This window comes from Arachis stenosperma, chromosome 7 (genome assembly GCF_014773155.1).
Source record: "Arachis stenosperma cultivar V10309 chromosome 7, arast.V10309.gnm1.PFL2, whole genome shotgun sequence".
In the NCBI taxonomy this organism is placed as follows: Eukaryota; Viridiplantae; Streptophyta; class Magnoliopsida; order Fabales; family Fabaceae; genus Arachis; species Arachis stenosperma.
The window spans coordinates 172,982-198,712 of NC_080383.1; the positions used below are offsets into that span (position 1 = coordinate 172,982).

Sequence of the window (25,731 nt, forward strand, 5' to 3'; positions counted from 1 at the left end):
TTTGGACTTTGGAATGATACATTATAGCAGGATATTTATAGGTGTTAAGAGATTATAATAATAAAGACATAATATCCTATAATAAATATTCAAATATGCTAAATAATGTTAATTGATCATAATTATATTCTAACAAGATCACTCATTTTCTAAATTAGTTCTTAACAAAATTTTTTAATCAAATTTGTTTTTCAAAGATTTTAAATTAAACATATTAATTCTTCTGTCATTTTTTTTATTGATGGTACCAAACTTTGTTAATATGATACTATAACACACATAAGAGTTTTAATTGATTATTAGCATGATAAATTTATAAAATTAGATCAAATAAAAACCTATTTAAGAGGAGAATTTGAGACATTGAAATTCCTTAATTTAAAATTGTTTTGATCTAATTTTATAAATTTACTATGTTGGCCGTCAATTAAAAACACTAAATATTTGTTGTAATGAACGTGTTACATCAATAAATTTTGACACTATTAATAACATAAATGAAAAGACTAAAATGACTTAAAATTAATTATAAAAATTGCAGAAACTAATTTTGAGAATGAGCCACTAATTTAATTATGAGTAAAGTGATAATTAAGATCCTCAAACTCAAGATGTTAACTCTGGGATTAATTAACTCTAAAAAAAAATATACCAATTAAATATTTTAAGATAATAAACGTTGGATATGTATGTATTTTTGCCAATAAATAGTACGATACGAAACAAAATTATTCATGTATTTTATTATTTACAATGGTGCATGTTTAGTTACTATCACATGAGCATGAATATAAAATAGTTTTAGATAGTAAAATATTTATTATCTTTTAATTTTTCATATACCTTTATCAATTATTCTCTATTTATCACAAATTCTATCAAAACAAATAAAATTTAACTCTAAAAATTATTATCTACGTGACTATCTTTTATAAATAAACAAGTTAAAATAATTAACAATATATATAAACATCTTTAATTAATAAATTAATAAAAAAATCATATATCCCTCATTTACAGTGCTAAAAAACTAAATTAGATATTTGTTTAAGAACTAACTAGTCTAGGGTTTATTTGTACACCATTTTTTTAAACAAAATTTTTTTAAATAATATTTTTTAAAAGATCTTTTACATTTATAAAAATAATTTTATATTTTAATATCTCATATAAACAGATATTTTTATTTATCAACTATGTTTGAATAAAATATAATAAAAGTATTTTTTATTAATTTATTATATAAAAAATATTTTTTTTTAAAATTTAAAAAAATATAAATAACAACTTCTCAAAATAAATATTTTGAGATATATTTAACATTAGATATATTTTGATTTTTTTAATCTCATTTGTTTTTCTAATATTTTTATTTTTATTATTTAAAATTTATCAAATACACTAAAAAAAAGATATATTTTTGTTTATTGATCTAATGTCCACAAACGAACACAAATCTTCTTAATACTAATTGTCGCTTTATTCTTTAATCGTTTATCGCATAAAAGATCAAATGAGATTTACAATTTGATGCATTTGAAAAATGAGAAAGTGTCCGACGTGAGAATGGCATCGAAGAACTCGTTGGTTTGATGTTTGGTATGTGAAGGACGAAACGAAAGGAGGTTGCGTTTGAGTTGAGCTTGTTTGACCAAAACAGCAATAGCAATGGCAAGAGCAAGGACATGAATCAAAACAAAAGCAACACAAAACTACTCAAAAACTGCGATTCCTAGTTGCAAATTTCAATAAGCAGCATCCAGCACAAAGAGAAGAGGATGGGTATCGACAATATCATCACCGCCTCTTTTGCCTCTGTGTTCCAGGTCAGAGTGAATTCGATCTCCTCGAATTGCTAATTAATTCAAGTTGGCTCTTCCTCCATTTCTGAACACTGAACAACAATCTCATCTGAACTAACTAACTAACTACCAATTAGCTGACTAACATGCGATGCGATGTGATGCAGATAATTTTACTCTCTTCCTCTTTGCTTCTTACCGTAGCCCTACAGTCTACTTGTGGTTATGGGTAATCCTACTACCTTTCTTCCCTTTGCTCTCAGATCACTAATTAGTTACTTGTTTCTGAGAATTAAATTGTGCTCCTTGTGTTTAGGGCTATGCACTCTGAGGAATACTGCGCAATGTATGATATATGCGGTGAAAGTAGCGATGGCAAAGTTCTGAATTGCCCCTATGGTTCCCCTTCTGTAAAACCTGATGATCTGCTGTCTGCCAAAATTCAAAGCTTGTGTCCCACCATCACCGGAAATGTTTGCTGTACGGAGCAACAGTTTGACACACTAAGAGTTCAGGTTCAACAGGCTGTACCGATTCTAGTGGGCTGTCCAGCGTGCTTGAGGAACTTCCTTAATCTTTTCTGTGAACTTTCGTGCTCTCCTAATCAGAGTCTATTCATCAACGTCACTTCTATTTCTGAGGTCTGCAATTGGCTTTGGTCAACTTGTTTTCAAATTTTTGTTTGGATGAGCTTGTTTAAAAATTAAAATAAAATAAAATAAAAATGAAATTTTTTTTAATACGTACCTGTCTGTAATATATAATGATATGATATGATGTTGATCATTATTGTATGTTCTTTTTAGGTTAATGGTAATAAGACTGTGGATGGCATTGATTTTTATGTAACTGAAACATTTGGAGAAGGTCTATATGATTCATGTAAGGATGTAAAGTTTGGAACAATGAATACAAGGGCCATAGATTTTGTTGGGGCAGGAGCTAGCAACTATAAAGGTAATGAGCACTTACTGTGCAGGATTGCCCCCATTGGCAATTATTTATGCACATTTTCTTGAATATTTTGTGTTTTTTATGTTTATATTTCATTTTTCCTTTATCTGCTCGGATTTGTACATGCTACTCATGTGGTGATCTTTTTTTTTTCCTTTTTGTTTTCATTTTTTTACCCAGAGTGGTTTTCATTTCTTGGAGCAAAAGTACCTCCTGGTTTTCCTGGTTCACCTTATTCTATAAATTTTAAGATAACCATTCCTGACTCATCCCCTATGGAACTTATGAATGCATCTGTCTATTCATGTAATGACACCTCACTTGGCTGCTCTTGTGGTGATTGTCCTTCGTCTCCTGTTTGCTCTCATCCAGAACCTTCTCCTCCCAGAAAGGATCCCTGCTCAATTAGAATTGGGTCTCTGAAGGTTGACCAATAGAAATTGATTCTTTTTGTATGCTAAAAATTTTTATTCTCCATCTGACTAGAATGGCTAGATAAATTTAATGCTGTGTTCTTTCTTTGTTAGTATTAAAAGTAAAAGTTTCGTGATTAGTAGAATATTTAGTGGCCTACTGAAATCTCTGTTAATTGCTTTCTATCTCATATTGTCTAACTGGATTTGTTTGATGATACCTGCAGGTCAGATGTGTGGAATTGTCAATGGCTGTCTTGTATGTTGTATTAATTTTCATGTTCTTTGGATGGGTATTGCTGCAAAGGAGAAGAGAAAGGAGGAGACTTGGATATGATGCGGAACCTTTGTTGAATGATATGAGCGGCGAAGGAAGTACCTTAATTAGCAACCAAAAGGAAGGAACACATCCTGAAGAGGTATATTCTATTTATTTTGTAAAAATTGTCTGGCAACTTATGCATCTTTGGGATTCAGAAAGAAGAATCCAATATGCTTGTTTCTTTGGGTGGAAAAATTATCTCCTAGCAACTTACCTCAAAAGCAAGGGCATGCCACAAGTCCTAAGATGGGCTCAAAGTGATCCTTTCAGACTCCATTCAGTTGGTGGATTGCTGGTTGTGTGAATCAAACCCAAACTGTTTTAGTGAAATGATTTTGAATATTGATCATTTCCTGCTAAAACATCACCTATTGGCAGAATCCAATAAGGCATAACTTTTTATTGTTGGTGCCATAATTTTTTTTATCAAGGATGTTGTTCTTGTCTTATCCATATTTTTAGCTGCAACTTCAAAATTATTTGGCATTTTCCTTTTGCTTTAAATAGTGCCAAAATGCCATTTCTTTTCCAGCCATTATGCATCTTTTAGGTATTGTATTGGGGTTTTTCCACAAGTAATAATGATACTATGGTTGTTGGATGTGAATTATGACTTGAGAGGGGCGGTTTTCATTAACCTAATAATCTAATAGTCAACACCTTTGAGTAAGTCATGAATTTAAGGCCGTTTTCCTTCACACATGCATTATGGGTCATATCTTTAATTTCCAGTAAACTATCATCTCTTCTTTGTTTGACAATTTTGTTTGCTCCTGTTGAGGAGGACGGAGAACCTTTTATCCTTCCTTCTTGTATTATTCTTCTCTCCAGCTTATTGATGTTCTTTTATAGGTGCAATTTTCTTTTGTTCAAGGATGCTTATCCAGGTTTTACAGGTTTGTAGCTGTGTTCTTGCTAGGTTTTACGGTTACTTAGTCCATTCATTAATAATTTTGTTGTTGCATTCAGGACTTATGGAAGATGGATCGCCAGAAGGCCTACGATTGTGCTTTGTTCGTCAGTAGCAATGGTTCTTTTGCTTTGTTTGGGGCTGCTCCGTTTTGAGGTGGAGACCCGGCCTGAGAAGGTATCATCTTTAGCCTGCTCTCTAACTTCTCTAAAATATGCATTTTGGATGTGCTTATGGAATATTTACAGGTTGAAAGTGAATTTGGTCCGAATAGCTTCCATCATTTTGGGTTATGGTCCTTATAATACATTTCATTCGGGGTTTTAGGTCTCTCATAAATTGAGTGGGCTTAGCTCAACTACAAAAGCTGACTCACATGGGAAGGGATGCCCAAGTATTTATAAAGACTAACCCTCCTTGTTTTTTGCATTGTTGAAGGACCTTGTGTAACCAGAGTTGAAATAGTCTTGTAACCCTCGTTATTTTTATATTTTTGTTATCTCCGATTTTTAATTTTGTCCTCTTTAAACTTGCTGGTCTTCTTTGTATTGCAGTTATGGGTAGGTCCTGGGAGTAAGGCAGCCGAAGAGAAAGAATTCTTTGATAGCCACCTTGCCCCATTCTACAGAATTGAACAGGTTTCAGCAAAGCTATTTTTATTTTTTTGGCTTTTCTTTTAGTCCTTTGTTTTTCTACGCATGTAATCTTGTTACGGAATCGAATCCTTCTTGTTTGATGGCTTTGCTGTTTTTCCTTCTCGGTTCCATGCTATAATTATATCTGGAATGAATCTCATTTACACTACTTTTTGCATATGTTTCAGCTCATAATAGCGACAATCCCTGAATCTGAGCATGAGAAGCCCCCGAGTATCATCACAGAGGATAATATTGAATTGCTTTTTGAAATACAGCAAAAGGTACTCTGAGTTCTTCTTTCTGTGCTTTCCACTTGTTACAGTTTAATTAAGTTGTCATTTATTTAGTGGGACCTTCCTTATTACCAAATGTTTTTTCCGTTTCACTGTTTTAACAGGTAGATGGGATTCGTGCAAATTATTCTACTTCATTGGTAACCCTAAGTGACATATGCTTGAAGCCTTTAGGCGAGGACTGTGCCACTCAAAGTATTTTGCAGGTCCAAACCCACCTTTCAAAAGATCAATGAATTACATTCTGGTTTACATTTGTAATTACATGTATTCTATTTTTGTGTCAACCAACTGATTTTTCTTATTCACTTCCATTTTAACTTACTACTCTTTTGGGCGTAAATCAGATTCCTTCGTTTGATATATGTTTTTTATCTTCTAATTTTTGTTTCAACAGTATTTTCAAATGGATCCTGACAATTATGACAACTATGGAGGTGTTGAACATGCTGAGTATTGTTTTCAGGTGAACAAATTCTTATTTACTCCATGAAGGAAATCTTTTTCCTCCTCCGCACTATTCATCTACCTTTTATTCTCATCTCTCTTCTTTTCTCTCTCTCTTACGTTATCAAATTTAATGGATAAGATCACTCCATGTAGTAAGAATTTCTTACTCCATGTAATATAGAAGAATGTCTCCTTCACTAATATAATTAGGGATTATCATACGTTAGTTAGTTCAGATACGGGTTTAATTTAAAGCTGTTTCCTTTATTTAGCTGACAAAAGTAATGAACAAAAACATTAAACATCAAATGTGTTGGATACCCTAAATTTGAAGAATATACTAAATATGAGCTAAATACAATTTTATATGCATGTATTGAAGCCCTGCTTTCCAAGCATTTTATTTATTTATTTATTATTTAAAGATGGTGCTTATGTGTATTATTTCCTCTATAAGCATGTGGTGCTTGTGCATGCGAAGTGCTCTTTAGCAATTAATTACTTCTTAACAGTTTACTGAGTTCATCTCATAGATGCTTTCTGGAAGATATCAGTTATTACTTTCAAGTATCTGTTATATGTTGACACTGTTTATTATGATCTATTATTTTCAGCATTTCACATCTGCAGAAACATGCTTTAGTGCATTTAAGGCTCCGCTTGAGCCAACTACTGCTTTGGGAGGGTTTTTTGGAGACAATTATTCCGAGGTATGATTTTGGTTTTTGGTTTAGATACATGTTTATTTGATAGACCTGTGGTATTAAGATGTACATGAGGAAGGGTAGAAAGGAAGCCAGTGGATATGCCCAAGTGGCAATGAGTATAAGTAACGGCAGGTTAGGGATTATTCAAGATAATGATCTGTAGGATGACAGACTTGCCAACAGGCAGTGTAATTTGGTTACGGGGAGTGTTATCTGAGCTGTGATGAATGTAAAGAGAACTAAGCAATTACTAAGGAGCAGATTGCTGAAAGAGTCTGCACTGTTCCTATAGTTTTCTTGCTCTTTCTATTTTCCATTACTTTGAGTGTGAGTGAGGGAGGCTCTCTTTCATTATTTAAATGGAATTACTCTCGCATTCTATAATAAAATATTCAGTTCCTAACATTATGTAATATTGCTGTGCTGATTGCCCTATTATAGGCTTCTGCATTTATTATCACATACCCTGTCAATAATGCAATGACAAAAGTTGGAGATGAGAATGGGAAAGCGATCGCATGGGAAAAGGCTTTTATTGAACTAGCTAAGGTTTGACTTTTCAATATATTCATTCTTTGCTTATTAGTTGTTGTCTAGCTTACATGTACAGAATTGACGTCTTATTAGTTACTACTATATGTTCTTAAAGTCTCTATAAATTAGTATGTTCTCACTATCTTCTTAATTAATGGAAGAAAATAGTTTATAAACTTAGCTACCAATATCTCACCTATACTCTGTCATCGTTATCAAATAATGAGGAATGTTATATGCACTATTTTTGTGTATACCTTCCATTTTTAATATTTAAAATGAGAGTTAAGAAGAGAGAGAATACAAAAAGTTTGTCTTCTAATATAAAAAAGGAAGGTCTACACTTGAGGTGTACCAAAAAATGGTACAAGCATCATTTTTCACTCTATATATATCAGAATTCTCCAGCAGGAGAAAACACAGTTTTAACTACAGAATTTCAAGGTTCTAACAGATGTGACACCCTCACATGGTGTTTTGTGCTTAGTCTATTTGTTGGTGTTCCTTTAGATAATATACAAATGAACTGGCATTCTTTGTTGCATATTTATCCTTATATGGACTTAGTTAATTTTCTATCTTTGTGAGGATGTATTATCATATTCTTTTCTTCTCTTCTAATATTTTTAATTTTCCCTATCAAAAGATTAAATATAGGCAATGTGTAAAGCTTTGATCTTTCAGATACTTGATTATTTGTAGGTTTCAGTTATATATGTAAAAAAATCATGTGTGGAGTGTCATCTTGGATTATTTGTAGGTTTCAGTTATATATGTAAAAAAATCATGTGTGGAGTGTCATCTTTCTTTCTTTCTTTATTATTGTTGTTGTTGTTGTTGTTACTTTCTATTGTGCCATGTCAACTATTTTGAATAGGTGGCAATCACTAAAAAAACTCTCTTGCCATTGGACCATGTCACTCATTTTGAATAGGTGGCATTATAAATTTTATTTTATTTTTTTACAAAAAATATTCCATTAATCAACATCCTTAATTATTTGAATTTACTACGAATCATTAAGCATTTTAATTATAAAGTAATGGTTGAATGCAATTAATATCTATATAATAATAATAATAATAATAATAATAATAATAATAATAATAATAATAATAATAATAATAATAATTTTTGGTTATAAATATTCAAATTGCATATTGTCATGGTCTACTTATATAATTAACAACATTCTTATTACTATTACAATATTATTTCATCCATCTCATAATTTCTCACATGAATTGCCAACCTCCTCTTCAACCACTTTTAACTTTGGCACAAGATCAAAATTATAATATAGAGCATCATTCAACAAACAGGCAATTTGTATTTGCTTTAAAAGTTTGTTTAATGCTATATGTATAAGATAATCAAATACAATAATACTAAAAAAATAGCTAAACAAATTACATGAGTCATATGACGAACTTTGTTATTATGTGATTGTGCAAAAAAAACGTATCTAAAAAATTATGAATAAAAAATTTATAATATTAGTTTTCGCACGGTCTAAATCTAGTTACAAAAAATGGGAGTAGCATTATCATTTCCCGTATTTTATATATATATATATATACTGTGTGTGTGATATAGCAGATTTGCTAGCTCAATGCTGTCATATTTTTTTGTTCATGATAAAGAAGAACATCACTAAGGCCGAGAAAAGAAAAATACAAGGGAAAAAAAGGATAAGCGATTCTCCTTACCAGAGCAAAAAAAAAAAAAAAGCAACGGAAAAAATTATCCATCAAGCATTGCATTTTAGTTATCCATATTGTTTTCTCATCCTTGCTCACATGATGTTTTGAACCAATTATATATTTAACAGGAGGAATTGTTGCCAATGGTGCAGTCTCGCAATCTTACTTTGTCATTTTCAACAGAAAGTTCAATAGAGGAAGAATTAAAGAGAGAAAGCACAGCAGATGTCATAACAATACTTGTAAGAAATTTTCATTTCCTTCAACTGAATGTGAAAAACTGATTTGTTTGTGGTATGCTTAAGCTCATGAATTAATCATTGTGGTTGTGGCTTAAATAATATAATGTGCTTCATTGGATTTTCATACACTAAACTTCGTCTCCATTTTCTTGTTAGGTGAGCTATATCGTAATGTTTGGTTATATATCAGTGACATTGGGAGACACTCCATCTCATCAATCTTCTTTCTACCTCTCATCCAAGGTATGATTTTAAATAATTTCCTTTTATGTTGGTTTCATTATCAAACGCATGCTTATACGAGTGTTGTACTTTTGATGTGCGGTTAATTTTGGTTTTGATGTGAATACTCTTGAACTACTGCTAATAATAAGGGTTCTATGGTTGCTATTATTGAGTGCCACGTGTTATAAATCCATTTATGTGCTTTCTCCTCATAATATCTTATGCTTTTAAGTGAGTTGGTCTTTGACTGCATTAGAGCCAAGATGAAAACAGATAAAACAGGAGGTGAAAATAGAAAACAAAGTTTTATTGATTTCAGTTTTTCTCTTTTTTCTTCACAAAATCCTGAAAAAGAAAATACTGAAAATAAAAATAAAAACAGGAAATGAAAAACACAAACCAGACACACCCTTAAGTTTTGGACAAAATAACTCTTCAAAGAAATACATATACAGCATAGTCCCCTAAAGATTTACTCTCTTATGACAAAATGCATCATTTTTTTAATAAGTGCCAAAATGGCTCGTGCATTTGATCCAATTTTTTGGTAGGAACATTAGGATAATTATTTAGAAGTGCATGCAAAAGCTTGGGGCAAAATTTGATCTTTATCCATTTTGTTTTTGTTTTATTTTTTGAATTTTTCGGCAATTTGCGTATGGAAAGGAAATGTCTAAAAAATAAATATCTCTCTTTTCAAAATATGCTTCCAAAATAAAAAAAATCATATAAACGAAGTTTTTTCAACTTTTTTGTGGTGTGGTTCATGACAGTGCTATAGTTGAAGTTTAAGTGCCATGTATAAGTTCTTCAATTAATGCTGTATGATTATTTACCACTACTCGTTCTTTAACTTTTATGTTATTCAGGTATTGCTTGGCCTTTCGGGGGTTTTGCTTGTTGTGCTTTCTGTCCTTGGATCCGTTGGATTTTTCAGTTTGATTGGAGTGAAATCTACATTAATCATCATGGAAGTCATACCTTTTCTTGTTTTAGCTGTAAGTCTTTCTGTTCTTATCATTCTCAATTATCTTTTATAAAATGTTATCAGATGTACTATCTCTGTCTTATCTGAGCACGTTGCAATTGCATTGGCTAAAATTATTATAATTTCGAACTTTTTTGCTGTCCAATCTTTATCTGTCCCCATTTCACTGTTTTTAATAGTTTCATTCTTTGACCAGGTTGGTGTAGATAACATGTGTATAATTGTAGATGCTGTCAAACGGCAACCCTCAGGCTTACCTATAGAAGAACAAATAAGTAATGCAATGGGGGCAGTTGGACCATCGATAACATTGGCCAGCTTATCAGAGATTCTAGCATTTGCCGTAGGATCGTTCATTTCTATGCCAGCATGCCGTGTTTTCTCAATGATTGCAGGTTAAACAATCAGTGGGGGAAAAAGTTTTGTTTTTTTGTTTTTTCTTTTTTGAGGGGGAACGATTTATTTTCCTTCATATTTCTTAACCCGTGTTTGTTTGTGTTATAGCTTTGGCGGTTCTACTGGATTTCCTTCTACAGATTACTGCTTTTGTAGCTTTGGTTACATTAGACTTTTTGAGAGCCAAGGATAGCAGGATTGATTGCTTCCCATGCATAAAGGTGAATTCATCCTCTGCGGAGGAGAGTGAAGGTACACGAGGAAACTGTTTCCTATACCTATGTTGATTTGCTTATGTTTTTGGTATATTTGGTTTTTCGACATGATATGGGAGTCTCTATGTCCCTTTTCTCTTATATTGAATTACAGTACAATTTTCCTTGTCCAATCTTCAAGCTCTAGAGGCGTTTCAAGAAAGGTCCACTTTGAGGCATAAATCATACATGCACCTCTATCTAATAACTTAATCGTTAAACTTATCGGATATGTTGGTGTTAGATGTGATATCAGCGGCTTCCCATTTTTTTTCATCTAAGCATTTGAACACATGTAAGTGATTTTCTCGGTCCATTGTGGAGTTTCAAATGACTTTCAGGCAAGGAAGAATCAACCGTTGCAGTGATTGTTGATATTGTCAGACAGTTAGACACTATGATATTACAATAAATCTTATGTTGACTGCATAGAAAGTAGGGTAGTATAGATAATAGGATTCGTAGGAAAAGGTTAATCTCATTTATTGTAGTATTTTGCCATTAAGTATATATACTGCATAGATTAGATCTGTTAGTCTATAACGATTAACAACATATTCTATCGACATTACTCGGTTTATTATTCTCTTCGCTGTAATTCTGTATTTCCACGATGAATTCTAATAGATATTATGGGTGTTGGCTCACAAAGGAGAACTGGAAAGGGTAAAGGACATTATAGTGATATATGACATATTGTTCTTCGATACAAAAATGTAAAATTATTGCTAATCCCTACATAATAATGTTAGAATTCTAATGGTAATTGAACAAGGAAAAAAGACAAAGAAATATTGAAAAATTAGAAAATATTCTTAAGAGATAATCTAAGGTATATATTCAAAGATATGAGAATTTATAAATGAGGTATTTCATATACATTTAGTCATGGGGTTAGGCTCTGCTCAATAATGATTTATATCTCGTATTTTGCATTCAAGCATAATTGTGAAGTATTCTCAGGTTCTGTTGATATTTAGCATTTCAAAATTCTCTCCTTGTGTATATTTTCGTTCTAACCATATAATAAATTGAAATGTAGGCATTAGGGAGGAAAGAGGTGGATTGCTTACACGATATATGAAGGTAGGGTGATATTTAATTCATGCGTTAATTTTGTGTAAATAAGAAAAAATTAATAAATTATGGTATTTTGCTACCCACCTTTTATGAATTCAATTCGGGTTGTATTCTTTTTCTAATTTTTGTCGACATGCAAAATTCTTCAAGTTAACAACATAGAGTTTGTTACTTTACTTTCCAAAATTAACTCTCCTGTATCATTGTGAAATTTTAGGAGGTTCATGCACCATTTCTTGGACTATGGGGAGTTAAAATCTTGGTCATTGCTGTATTTATTGCGTTCACCTTAGCAAGCATTGTAAGTTGCATGGGAATGAACAAATGTTGACTTCCTTTTTCTATAGTGCGTTTTGGATACTGTAATTTTTTTTTTTTTTGAATAGGCTCTATGCACAAGGATTGAACCTGGTCTTGAGCAACAGATTGCTCTTCCACGGGATTCCTACCTTCAGGTTTAAGTTTCTAATTCTTTTTTCCGATGTAATTTTGAGTCCTTCAATTCCTAACCAGCATCTTACCTTCTTTATTTTGTTGTGTTTCTAGGGGTATTTCAGTAACATTTCCGAGTACCTCAGAGTTGGACCACCACTATATTTTGTTGTTAAGGATTATAACTACAGGTTGATTGATTTTATTATTCTAGTTGAACTTGTCTCTTCGATCGATAATGTCATTTATCTTTTCATGCACATACTTCAATGTTATGTCATTTAAGATTCCTTAGGATACAAATACAACAAAAAAGAAAGCTCAGATATTTTTGTTATTTCCTTAACTGTTTCCCCATTCTCCCTTCTGCAGTTTGGAATCAAAACATACAAATCAGCTATGCTCCATTAGCCAATGTGATTCAAATTCTCTGTTGAATGAGGTAACTCAATGGTCACTTCAATAAGTAATGATTTTATATCAATTGTTTCATTTGATTAATTTTCATGTTTCATGTGAAATTAATCAGATTTAACTGTTATGATTAAGTCTAGCTTGATAATAGCTAGTTAGCTACTCTGCTGTGTCTACAGTTTGGTTTCGATTTTTAGTGATATTGATACCTCCAGTATATCTAACTTGACTACAATCAATGTGATTTTTAATTCACCACACGTACCCATGATTTCCTTTACCGCCTATGGTAAGTAGTTTACATACTTAAGTTCAGTTCAATTAACTTGATTTTAATTTGGTGGATATTGCATTGTACAATTTATATAAATATAAATACTCATATCTTCCTGTTTGTGAAACTTAGAAGACATTATTGAATATTTCGCTTTTATTTCTTCTTCCATATTGTTTTTTTAATCTTATTGGAGTAGATGAATGGATAATCCATGTCTTGCTTTATGACACTGCAGATATCTAGGGCATCATTGGTGCCAAAATCAAGCTACATTGCCAAACCAGCTGCCTCATGGCTTGATGATTTCCTTGTATGGATATCACCTGAAGCTTTTAGTTGTTGTCGAAAATTCGTAAATGGCTCTTATTGTCCACCTGATGATCAGGTATATGCTACTTTATATGCCCTTTGATAAAATCTTCTCTTCAGCTTGATGCATTTGTCTCCATAATTTAAACTTACATTCATCACATGGTATTTATATGTGCCTTATGATTTCTTTTCCTTTTCCTGTTTAATTTCTCTGTCTACTGCAATTGATTGAATGATTACTCCAACGAGATATTTTTTCCTATACCGTCATGCATTACACTTTTAGACTGCTTATTACACCCTTTGCGTGCAACCCTTCTCCGGATCCTGCATTGAGCAGGATGCTACTGGGTGCCATCATGCATCTTTTTGGGTTACATTACCATCATGTATCTTTAACTTACAATAGTAAATGTTTGTCTTTCTTCAGCCACCTTGCTGTTTCCCAGATGAAGGACCATGTGGGTTGGGTGGAGTGTGCAAAGACTGTACAACTGTAATATACTTATAACTGTCTTGGTTATGATATGGGAGATCTGTCCAAAGATTTTTTTGACTGCTAATATAAATGTTGCTTAGGCAAAAGGACTCACAATTTGGTTGATTGCTAGTGTTTCCGCCACTCGGATTTGGTTAATGATCGTCCAACTACAGCACAGTTTAGAGAGAAGCTTCCCTGGTTTCTTGATGCACTGCCATCAGCTGATTGTGCAAAGGGTGGTCATGGTGCTTACACCAACAGCGTAGATCTGAATGGTAATGCAGATATTCACTACCTCTTGGTTAAAGGACAAAACTGATATTACATTCCTAACAAATTCTCCGTTTAAGTTTTCACACACTCATATCTATATATATATATATATATATATATATATATATATATATATATATATTTTTTTTCCTTTCTAATATTCCAAATCTTTGAAAGCTGTGCTGATGGTATCTAATGGCCTCTTCATATCATTCTTCCTTTCTTTGTTCCTTTTTTATTAATCTTCATCTTTGCCTCCTATTTTCTCTTAGTGGCCGAGTCTCACCTGTGCCTTCTTCCATCTATCCTATCATTATGATGCTTCTTTCACCTTTATTGTTTGTCTGTTTGTTTCCACTGGCGGTTGACATGGTGAGATTATTAGATCTCCTCTTTGAGGCCATAAATGTTGCAGGCTGTCCAAATCTGTACTCTTTGGTCAAAAAGTCTTTACACAATTTTTTTTGGGCACCAAATTGTTCTTGCTACTCTATTTCCTGATTCTAAACAGACCTTTGTCCCAAACATTTTTACAATTTTGGTTCACTTCCATTTCCAGATTAGTCTTATAGGGCCACCATAAGCATTTCTGGACTAAGTTGTAAGCCTTTTCTTTTCAGGTAGAAATGGTGCCAGATAGGAAACTGATATAAAGAAAATCAGGGTTTGAAACTGAATAGTTGTTCAATAAAAGGGATAACGGGATACATGTTTCCAAAAAAAAAAAAAAAATTGTAGCAAGTTTATTCGAGCTGTGTTAGTTTTCTCCTTTTGAAAAATCTTGTTTATACTTTCCACATGTAAGTATAATTTTCAATCTCAAACTTAAATTATGATAAAATGGTTTTGCTTATGTTGTCAGGCTTCCAGAGTGGTGTCATCCAAGCTTCTGAGTTTCGTACGTATCACACACCTGTTAATAGACAAGTATGTGGCGTGATAAGTGATGATCTTATTTTCTCGGCTTCAGTGTGACTTCATTCATGGATTTCTCCGTTTGATTGATCTAACTGGACTTTTGTTAGGGTGACTATGTGAATGCGCTTCGAGCTGCAAGGGATTTTTGCTCAAGAATTTCTGCTTCTTTGAAGGTGTAGACTCAAATTCCATCTCGCAATTTTACCTGTGTTGACCCAACTTTTGGGATTCAAGAATTTTCCTGAATATAGTCCTCATACTTTGACTACTTGGAGATGGAATACTTTTCTTTTCCGGTCCATAAGCCATTATCTTTCCTTTATATTATAAACTGCATGTAGGTTGAATCAGTTCTTTGAACATTCACGTTATTTTTTTTTCCTTTTGTTGAGACTCACTATAACAAGAAGGATCACAAAATTCTGTATTGCTTTACATAACCATGTCCCTTTTTTTTGTGCGAGTGTTTGTTTTAGAAAAAAAAAGGAAGAGGAAGGGGGGGGGGGGTGTTCACCAATATAATGTTTTTATTGTGTTGACCTATTTTTACTTGACCTTTGAGTCCCAAGTTGTGTACCTCTCTCTTGATGCTGACAAAATTATATGTGGCATGATTATGGGTATACTTTCCGCTTTTCCCCCATTCTCATTAAGCACTCTTTTATGGGATGACATGTTGTCTGACTTTCTTAGTGTCTGACTTTGTTATTTATTTTGTAAATCTCAAACTCTTGCTGACCAACCTTCTTTAGTGCAGATGGATATATTTCCATACTCTGTGTTTTATATCTTCTTTGAACAATACCTAGACATATGGAAGATAGCGCTGATCAACCTTGCTGTAGCACTAGGTTCGTACGAAGTCTAATAACTTCTATATGCACAGGGTATGACATAATCACATATGTCAACCTTATTTGGATTTTCCCCTTGCTCCTTTTTGGACTCCCAATTATTACTTCTTTGGGTGTCTAAATTTCTAATATCAGGTTGTCTTTTTTTAATCCAATTCTTTTGTAATTCAATAACGATGCTGGTTTAACAGGTGCTGTTTTTGTGGTTTGTCTGATCATTACATCCAGGTATAAATAAATTTAAAATTGACCCATCGTATAATTGATAAGTTGTATAATCCTTTTCAGTATTATATGTAATTTTTTCTTTTCTGTTGCATCCCAATGCAGCCTGTGGAGTTCAGCAATCATATTGCTTGTTCTGGTCATGATAGTCTTGGACATCATGGTATAATTTTTCTCTAATATTCTGAATTTTGCTGCATCTTCATTTGTTTTTATCTCTCTTGTAAAACTCAATTGCACTTCGATTTTTATTTGCAACTAATATCTCTTGCAAAATCTGAACTTTTGTCTCTAATTTATCAACCCTTGCAAAAGCTAAACATTCTACCTTTTGCTGACATGCAGGGTGTAATGGCAATTCTTGGTATTCAACTAAATGCGGTTTCTGTTGTTAACCTTGTTATGTCAATAGGGATTGCAGTTGAGTTCTGTGTGCATATAGCACATGCATTCATGGTCAGTCTAATCCTCTGTTGCCTTATGTATTGATGACTTTTCCTGTAGGGTATGACTACAGTATTTGTCAAGGTTGACATTACCTACTTGTTACGTATGCAAATGGTGTTATAGTGCTTAATTAGCAGTAAAACTCAACCTGCATTGTCATCATGGGAATTTTTATGCTTAGATGAATTATGGAAGACCTTTATGCAATCTAACTTCCTGCTATTGGTGAATAACTGAATATGCAGTATTCAAATATGTTAATGATCTCACATCACTTCTGTTACTACAGGTAAGCACGGGGGATAGGAGCCAAAGAGCAAAGATAGCATTGTGTACCATGGGGGCCTCTGTTTTCAGGTTGACTATATGTATTGTTACACATTAGACTCTGGTGACCTTTTTACACACACACACACACACACACACACATAATGTGAATCATGAAATATTATCAAGTCAGTAATGGGTGCCAAATTTGAAACAATTAGTCAGGAATATGTCACGTTAATGTCCTTGTTTTCATTCATTTGATTTATTCTTACAAAATGCAGTGAAACTTTGATGTCATTCTTGCTCTTCTTATCACAGAATTGATACTTGGACACCATCTTTTGGCAGAAAATGGTTTTAATGGTGATTAAGCTGTCTGCACGATGAATTTGTTGACACTTGTCTTTATGTTCTATTTAAATTGGTTTTGCAGTGGAATAACACTCACTAAATTAGTTGGAGTTCTTGTCCTTTGCTTTGCAACGTCAGAAATATTTGTGGTATGTGATATCACCTTGGGCTGGTGACACTTGATTCTTTGCTCAAGGAATATTTAAGTAGCTTACTTTCTTTATGTTTAACTATAGCTTTCTGGTTTCTCCAGGTTTACTACTTCCAGATGTATTTAGCCTTGGTTATTATTGGCTTTTTGCATGGTCTCGTGTTTCTACCGGTAAGTAGGTGGATTTTGGATTATAAATAATTGCGGCCCTTTATTGACTTCATAGTTCATACATTATTATTACTCGTGATGTTTATGGGTCATTTTTGTGTTCTCTTGCCTGTGTCGCTGGATTATGCAATGGGGTAATTTCTGTTTGCTAAATAATCATGACATACCGAAGGATATAAGATGATTAGTTGTGAAAAATTGCTCTCTTTTCAGGTGCTGTTGAGCTTATTTGGTCCTCCATCCAGATATTCAGTCGTGAAGGGGCAGCCAGAAGACGCGTCATCCTCATCATAAGTCATAACAACCTCCCCAAGGATGAAGTTAGATATAACCTTAGTTTTACTTCAGGCTCGGCACATATTTTAACCAACAACAAAAAGAAAAAAACTCGTTTACAAGACGCTATTATCTTTTTCTTTTAGATTGTAGTTGTACTATATATTTGAACGTGGTCTTGGAGCAACTTTACGCCGGAGTCATTTTCTGGAATTTATGCCCGGTTAGGTCATCACAGTTTGAACGTGGAAACAGCCCCAATACTCATTTGGTAATATAAGCAATGTGAGATGCGTCTTAATTTAAAGGGAGCACCGGAGGAGACCCAATTAATGCAAATTCTGGGCAAAACATTCTCGAAAGATTTAAAGAGGAATGATGCATCATGCATGCACTTATTATTTTCTTTACGTCAAGTTGATTTGCTCATTTTTATTATGAGATGTAAGATATATTGCATCTCATAAAATACTGAGAAAATTCGCTATAACTATTAAAAGATGAGCAATTAGTGCAACCCCATTGAGGGGGCAGAGGGAGTTTCTGAATTCCATATGTTATATAAATTTTGTAATTTCAAAGGGAATACAAACATAAAGAAGAATCACTTTATCCATCGAGCATATAAAACATCTTTTGTTGTGAAAGAAAGAATAATTTTTAAAACAAAAAAGCTTGTTACGAAAGAATGCATAAAAAGAATTAAAAAGCGTTATATAGATGGTCTCTTTTGAGAAGATATTATGCTTTTTTGAGTAATACACATATTAGTTTTCCAAAAATTTAGTAAAATAATTAATCTTCAATAAATTTTGATTTCTACATGAATTTATGACCTTTAATATCGTTAAACAAATTAGTCTTTATGTCAAATTACATGAGGACTTATTTATGCAATGGAATGAAAAATTAGAGACAAATTTAGTGATTAAAGTTTATAGATGACTAAAAATGTCCAATTAAATATTCTTAAGGATTGATTTGAAGTATTATTTTAACTTATTAAAAATATTGGGAAAAATAAATGAATTTATCTGTTTTAGATTATATAAAAAATGTGATTTTACAATTTTAAATATTTTATATACTTAAAAGAAAGATGAGCTTTGTAAACACCGACACCCGAGTTTAATTTAAGGAATTTGGAACTAGTTAAAGGGAGAAAAAAAAATGTAATTTGAACTTAAACACTTTGCAATCTTTAGTATGGAAAATGGAAAAATAAAGTTATCAGATAGAATTTATACCATTAAATGTCATTTTACTCTGGTGATGTTAAACAGCTAAAATGAATAAATATCATTTTTGTTACATATATATATATATATATATATATATATATATATATATATATATATATATATTATGTAATAGATGCAATAAATTACTTATTTATTTGTATGAAACGTTAAGGAGCCATAACAATTTATTGTTTTTAACCATTATTTTTATCTATTAATTCAATTTTTTTAATTTAGTAATTTAACGCATATTTTAGCTCATACTCGTATACAATGATAATAAATTAGCTCATACTAATTAATGAACAAAGATAATAAATTCTTAATATTTCTCTATTTAGCATTATTTGCTATAAATGTGTCATTGAAGTTTGAAGTTGAGCAGTCTTACTAGCCAAAGAGAAGAGTTTTAATTAATTTTTAAACTAATTTCAAATTTTTGTACCAATTCCAGCCGGAAGCAATGCAATGGATTAACAAGAATAACGAAACTACTAAAAAGCTGTCAAGCTGGCATGTGCAATTGTGGATATAAGTAAAGCAAGAAGAAAGGCTTACTGTTTAGAACTAATATATATATATAGGAGTATTTGAATGTAATGCATGTATTAGCTTTGAACCACCATTGAAGGGGGCCTTTGAGTTTAAGGACCACATATGTGGAGGTGTTTCTTAATCATGAGTTAGGGTAAAGTAGAAAGTGCATGAATCCCAACTAATGATTAAGAGATACCTTGGTGTGTGTATCCCTCAAAAGATGAGAATTGAGAAGTCCCAAAAAGTAGAAACTAAAAAACACTAGCTAGGAGGGGCTGGTGGTGCCATTGCCAAAAGTGTTTGTTGCTAGATGATTGAGGGGGGAAGCTTGAAAAAGTGAGAGGCGGATGGTTCGGCTCTGAGATGATCTGTGTATGTCCTTGCACTCCTCAAGATCTGCATCGCATGCCAACAAAACCCACTCCCCATCTTCATCCAAGTATTTGAGATCGATGTTGCTGCTGCTGATGCTAATATCGTTCAAGTTGAAGCGCCTTGCCATCTCAAGCTGTAGATCTCTGAACCCCCAATTGGGCTGCAAGCTGAACCGGATCTTCTCGTCCCCAAAAGTAGCTTTGACCCTGAAAGCACCCCTTTCTTTGTCTCTGTCTTGAGAGTGATGATGATGGCTCTTATTATTGGATCTGCTGCTGATGAAACTATTATGCTTTGTATCCTCTTGTGATTGGAGGGATGCATGCTGCAGCAACTCTGCCGCCTCGCTGTGAGCTCTCTTGAGCAGCAATGCTGCCTCGGAGCTCTCTGTCATGACAACATCTAAGGTCTGGCTGCATGCAGAGGAGGGTGGGGATTTCAAGAATGTATTGTTATTGTGATTCTGATGAGGAATAGTTGTAGTGTGGCTTTTCTTGGATGGTGATGATTCGGAACGGGAAGATAGATCTGTGGAGCTCAACTCGGGAAAGCTGGCATAGAAGGAGCCAATCTGTATGGCACCCTCTGCACCCTGCACCGAATCGATCACAAGCTGAAGTTTCTTCAAGGAGTGCCCTACCTTCTTTATTTTCCTGGAAGGCCACCTTGTTATCCCATGCTGCCTGCATATCCTTTTCAGAGTCGTGGGACACACTGCATGCACACAGATACAAAGAAAGAAAGGTTCAGTAATAAGTAATTAATTAATGATGTAAAGCGTGTCATGGAGCTCTCACTCAATCACTCACCACCAATGCTCTTGGCAGCGTCTTTGAGGCTTCCGGCGAAATACTGTCTGAGCACAGGCAGGCTGATAGTCTTCTCAGCCTTGGTTCGCCTCTTGTCGCCTGACTTCCTGCCGCCCGAACCCGAAGAAGAGGAGCGCCGCCCACCCAAGGCGTAAGACTCCTCGCCGCCGTCCACGGCAGTGCTGGCCCTCGACCTACTGTGCTCAAGCACGTCAATGTGGCCGAAATCTGATGAGGAGAACAGCTGGTGATGGGCTTGGTCGTTGGCGGTGTCCCAGTTGGTTGTCACCTTGAACTCCTCTTTGGGCTCTTCCATTTGGTACTCCAACGACACGCATACCCCTTTCCCCTTCTGCTGCACCTGCGCCTCCATCATGTGCGCTATCCACGACTGATCCTTCGAGCACGCCTCTTCCATTATTTGTGCTTGCGCTTGATGATGAGTGAGCATCGGAGGGGTGAAGTCGTCGTCGGTGGCAACGTGCAAGCTCCGGCAAGCTTGCTGGACGAGCATGGAGAGGGAATTGAGCATGTGCTTCTGCTGCTCGGTGTCATGGCAGTCCTTTGGCAGGAAGAACTCCAAGACGAAGTCAGCGGATCCGGTGTAGAGGCTGCGGAGGGGGATGGCGACGGCGGCATGCAAGCCAAAGATGTTAGCGAGGTGAGAAAGCGGGTATTCTGCTCTGCTGAAGGCTGTTATGTCGATTGCGAAACAGGGCTTGGCTGATGTGAAGGCGGTGCCAACTATGCCTTGCCCCTTGAAGAGGTGGTACTCTGAGCACGCCTCCTGGAAACCCAGCATTTCCAGATCCCCCACATAGCACGCTGTATCCACCGTGGACACGCACATTGCCGATGAGTGCCCGCACCCACACTTTCCTTGTTGGATGCACGGCGCCCATGTCAGCCCTAGAGGAAGATTCTGCGTCTTGCACACCGATGTCAACACCTCCACTATCTCATTCAGTGCTGCTTGGTATAGCTCCTCATACACCTGATGATGATGATGATGAATCACTCATTATTAATTTCATTCCATATTATATATATAAGGATTATTTCTTCCTGCCTGCCCATACTACGTACCTTTATGGCCGGCGGCATAAAATTCGCGTTCAAGTTCTGATGAGAGCTCCTAAAATCGACAGCCTGCAACTCAGATAGACACTATTTTGAATCAATAATTGATATTGTGTTTTAGGAAAATAAAAACCCTTTTAGATATCTAGACACTACTGGCCAGCGTACCACAATAATATAGAGCAGTAGGCATACTTTTGCTATTTAAGAAGGCAATTATTGAGATCCCTACTAGCTGCAGGTTCAACAAGCTATGGGTAGAAAATAAAAATTAAAATATAGTAGTGGCACAAGTACTTATTTTGTATCATTATTTGCATAGGCTATAGCTAGCTAGCGACCATTATTTTCGTGGTTGTTGGGTTGGCCTGGAAAGAGAGAAGGAGAAGAAGAAAAAGAGTCAAGAGCTGAGGAAGACAAACCTCGAGAGCGTTGCAGACATTATCAAGCTGAGGGCGATAGTTGTTGGCGAGGTTGAGGTGGTTGGTGATGAGAATGTCGAGGACGCCAAGGCACGTGGCAGTGCCTCGTTCAAAGACGGGTAAGGCGATGGATCCACGGAGATCGTAGTGCTGCTGCGCCTGATAATGATGAGAATACTCATGGCTTCTCAAGAAGCGAACGCATAGGTTAGGGTTAGGGTTAGGGCTGGGGTTGGGAAAGGTGAGCACATCAAGGGGAAGGGGAAGGGGAAGGGGTAGTGGTGATCTCCGTGGGGGCACCCATATCTGAATGAGCAGATTGTTGTTCTTTGTGTAGTCTTTCAAATACCCGACCGCGACCACTAATCTCTCCTTTACCGAGGAGGAAGAGGAAGAAGATGATGAAGGGCCCGGCCTAGTAGGCCCGATCCACCACCTCTTGCCCACAAGGCTCTCCTGATCTGATGACGACGATGATGATTCCTCCTGCAGCTGCAGCTGCAGCATTTCCAAGTACTGTGGTTGCGGCGCCACTACTGCATCTGATGGATTATGCATCCAGTTGTAGCACCCTCCTGCACTAGTTGTCTCCACCCAGCACCCCTCCACCAGTAGCTCGTCCACCAAATCTACTTCTGCCTCTACCGCTGACTCCGACAAGCTCCCAAACGCACCATTTTCATTGTGCACTATGCCACCATATTCCATCTTGTTCTATATTCTCCTGTTATTTATTACGTTGCATTATATGAATTAGCCAAGTATTATTCAATCACACACATGTAGAATGAAATCAAGAAACATACACACCTTTGAGACTGTGTGGCAGGTAAATGATATTACTTAATTAAATATGGTTGCTCTACTTGAAGGGACGTGGGATCGGAGGAGTGGAAAGAAGAGGAGCCTCGTACGTTGTTATTATTGATTGTTGATATATATCTCTCAAGACTAAAGTGGATGATGATGAGTACTTACTATGAAGATGAGATGGGGGAGTATTTAAATTCAATGGCCATAAACGGAAAATTCCTTCTAATTGTGTAGGACCCACCAGTAAACAAAAGGAATATGGAAGTTGGCATGAGTAGGGCCTCAACTCTACCTCTCGTCTCCTTCGGCGTGGCAACTATATATATAAATTACCGGTGCTGTAAATTATCATTATATCCCTTTCCTTAAAACAAAATACATCATATCATATATAATTTATAAACTTATAATATTGGTTGTTGCTGCTGCTTATTGTGTAACAAACAACACATCACACGTAATACTCATGCTGAGAGCAACATGTAAATATCAAGTTAATTCAATGAGCTGAGCGGATTCAAAGAAAGGTTGAAAGAGACAGAAAGGTATATTATTTCTCCCGTAACAGAATGAATTTGGGGTACAAAGTGCAAGACACTACTGGATGTATATCTAAATTGAGCCTATTGATGTATGCATGTAACACCACTAATCTCTATATATATCAATTATCAAATATATATGTGTGTGGGAGCGGCAGCACAATAATAAGAAAAAAAAAATTATATATATTATTTTTTATGTTATTTTTTTAATTAATATAAAAAAATAATTAAAAAATATAAAATAATATATACATAAATATAATATAAATATTTTTAATAAGATTTAGCTTATTTATACAATGAAAACACATTTTAAAATTATTAATTAAAAAATTTATATAAAAAAAAGATACCAATTAGCTATACAGCCTTTTAAATCAGACTGAGAGCATTAATAATTATCATTGCTAAGAAGATTGTACAGTAGAATCTAGGGCGACATATTATGACCGAAGCAAAAAGAATATTATAGGTACAAGTAGGTGGGGACTCACCTCCTGCGGGTTCCCTCATAGTGAGCCACATGGCGACTCTACAAATATAGTGTTGAAAAAATATTGCAGACTAGGATTTTGAGATTACTTAGACATGCACGATATCGGCGAAAACGATGTCTCTACGATCTTTATACACAAAACAATTATTCTAATTCAGCAAATAACAAGTGGATGGAAATGTGCGTCTTAATTAAGCTTGTTTTCACCATTCGGAATTAGAGATTTTTTTAAGGCGATAATATATTTTAACATCCCCGGGTTAGGACGTGAAAATTGATCGAAAAAGATTCTTCTCTGTGTTTCATTGGTGAGTTTATTGACCATATATACATTAATTACTGTGGTAATAAAAACCTTGAGATTCAAGCTACCTAGCTAGTTGAACGGGTTGGGCCCCTTTCTGAAAACGAAAGACAAATACTTTTATTGCCGAGGTTTGTTGATTTAAGATTCTCAGACAACTCATACAAATCACTCTCACTCAACTAGCTAGTGTGCAACTGTGCATTATATATTTATACTTGATCCGTTCATTATAAATTTATAATTCCTTCATAATCGATAACTATTTTGGAAGCAATGATTATTTTAGATTTATAATTTAAAATTGATAAATATCCTTTTATTATAATTATTTATTTCCAAAATGACAATTGAAATTGACAAAAATACTGAAATTTCGGGAAGAACAGATTTTCTTCATAAGATAGTTTTTATTTTTTTTCTAAATCACACTGTTTTTTACAGATATTCGAACTCTTTGTTTTTGCTACCAAAATATATACCTCATCCGTTGAAAAAAAAAAACAATTCAAATTATACGCACAACAAGGAGCTGCCAACACAAGAACAATATAGATATATTGATATTGATTTGCATTTATTATAATGAATTTGTTTTAAAATTTTTCATTATCATTTACCCACCTCTATTTAAAACCTAAACATAAAAAATTTATAAATATTTTCTTCGACTGCAGTTACTTTTAAACTTTTCATAACATCTCAGAAGAACGTATTTTTACTATTTTAATTTAAAATCCTTTCATCACATTGGTTAGCATTTCTATGCTTAACTAACTAAATATCATAAATAGTACAAATTGATGGAAGGCGCCTTTAATTAAAGGTGCTAGCTAGACTTCTAGTTTATAATAGTCCACAGTTCATGCTTATTTTTTGGTTTAGAGATGTAGAGCATGCATTATATATCCGCATTAAAAAAAATTAAAAGAGAATTTAACTTTACTTTCGTTATTATATATATGTTGTTAAGTCAGTGTTTATTTTAATTTCTTATTTGAATAATTAGAACCTCTTTTTTCAACTAAATTTCATACGAGCCTAATGATATATTACTTCAAAAATTTAATTTTGTAAACACCTTAGATATTAATAATAAGTGCAGTAAAAATATAGACAGTACGTAGTTTATATGTTTTGACATATTAAAATTACTAGTTGCTTCTTTCATTTAGAGTAGTGCATTTTAAATTATATAAAAATGTGAAAAATAATTTTATTTAAATTTAATCGGATCTGATATAATGTATGTATGAATTATAAATTTTTTGCTAACAAGTTTTCTAATGATATTTGTTAGGAATTTAAAGACTTTAATGATTTATAGAAAAATATAAGTCTTGACA

The 25,731-nt window shown here is 34.1% G+C and overlaps 2 protein-coding genes across 2 annotated transcripts; one reads left to right on the plus strand and one right to left on the minus strand.

Annotated features, from left to right (window-relative positions):
- The first annotated feature begins 1,491 nt into the window (after window positions 1–1,491).
- On the plus strand, window positions 1,492–18,311 carry LOC130940150 (uncharacterized). Its single transcript, XM_057868199.1, has 37 exons — window positions 1,492–1,826; window positions 1,970–2,031; window positions 2,119–2,443; window positions 2,609–2,759; window positions 2,937–3,181; window positions 3,397–3,588; window positions 4,344–4,387; window positions 4,461–4,578; window positions 4,956–5,039; window positions 5,225–5,320; window positions 5,437–5,538; window positions 5,730–5,798; window positions 6,397–6,492; window positions 6,931–7,038; window positions 8,855–8,968; window positions 9,125–9,211; window positions 10,063–10,191; window positions 10,378–10,576; window positions 10,686–10,829; window positions 11,874–11,917; window positions 12,129–12,212; window positions 12,298–12,366; window positions 12,458–12,534; window positions 12,716–12,785; window positions 13,270–13,419; window positions 13,777–13,842; window positions 13,958–14,102; window positions 14,963–15,027; window positions 15,126–15,191; window positions 15,776–15,869; window positions 16,064–16,100; window positions 16,203–16,260; window positions 16,443–16,553; window positions 16,834–16,901; window positions 17,248–17,314; window positions 17,419–17,487; window positions 17,701–18,311. The coding sequence occupies exons 1-37, from the start codon at window positions 1,779–1,781 to the stop codon at window positions 17,779–17,781; spliced, it is 3,834 nt and encodes a 1,277-aa protein (XP_057724182.1). The 5' UTR covers window positions 1,492–1,778; the 3' UTR covers window positions 17,782–18,311.
- Window positions 18,312–19,519: 1,208 nt separating this feature from the next.
- Window positions 19,520–23,377, minus strand: LOC130941393 (protein NLP2-like). The gene is made up of 5 exons (XM_057869877.1): window positions 23,038–23,377; window positions 22,228–22,951; window positions 21,812–21,874; window positions 20,726–21,719; window positions 19,520–20,630 (listed from the first exon to the last, which is right to left on the minus strand). Exons 2-5 carry the CDS (start codon window positions 22,933–22,935, stop codon window positions 19,807–19,809), a joined length of 2,589 nt encoding a protein of 862 aa, XP_057725860.1. The 5' UTR covers window positions 22,936–22,951; window positions 23,038–23,377; the 3' UTR covers window positions 19,520–19,806.
- Window positions 23,378–25,731: the final 2,354 nt, after the last annotated feature.

Coding starts and splice junctions, on each gene's coding strand:
- LOC130940150 (XM_057868199.1), top strand. CDS start 1,779: ATGGGTATCGACAATATCATCACCGCCTCTTTTGCCTCTGTGTTCCAG. Junction 5,321..5,436: donor TTTTTGAAATACAGCAAAAG/GTACTCTGAGTT, acceptor CTGTTTTAACAG/GTAGATGGGATTCGTGCAAA. Junction 5,799..6,396: donor ATGCTGAGTATTGTTTTCAG/GTGAACAAATTC, acceptor TATTATTTTCAG/CATTTCACATCTGCAGAAAC.
- LOC130941393 (XM_057869877.1), bottom strand. CDS start 22,935: ATGGAATATGGTGGCATAGTGCACAATGAAAATGGTGCGTTTGGGAGC. Junction 21,720..21,811: donor TTATGCCGCCGGCCATAAAG/GTACGTAGTATG, acceptor CATCATCATCAG/GTGTATGAGGAGCTATACCA. Junction 20,631..20,725: donor CGCTGCCAAGAGCATTGGTG/GTGAGTGATTGA, acceptor GTGTGCATGCAG/TGTGTCCCACGACTCTGAAA.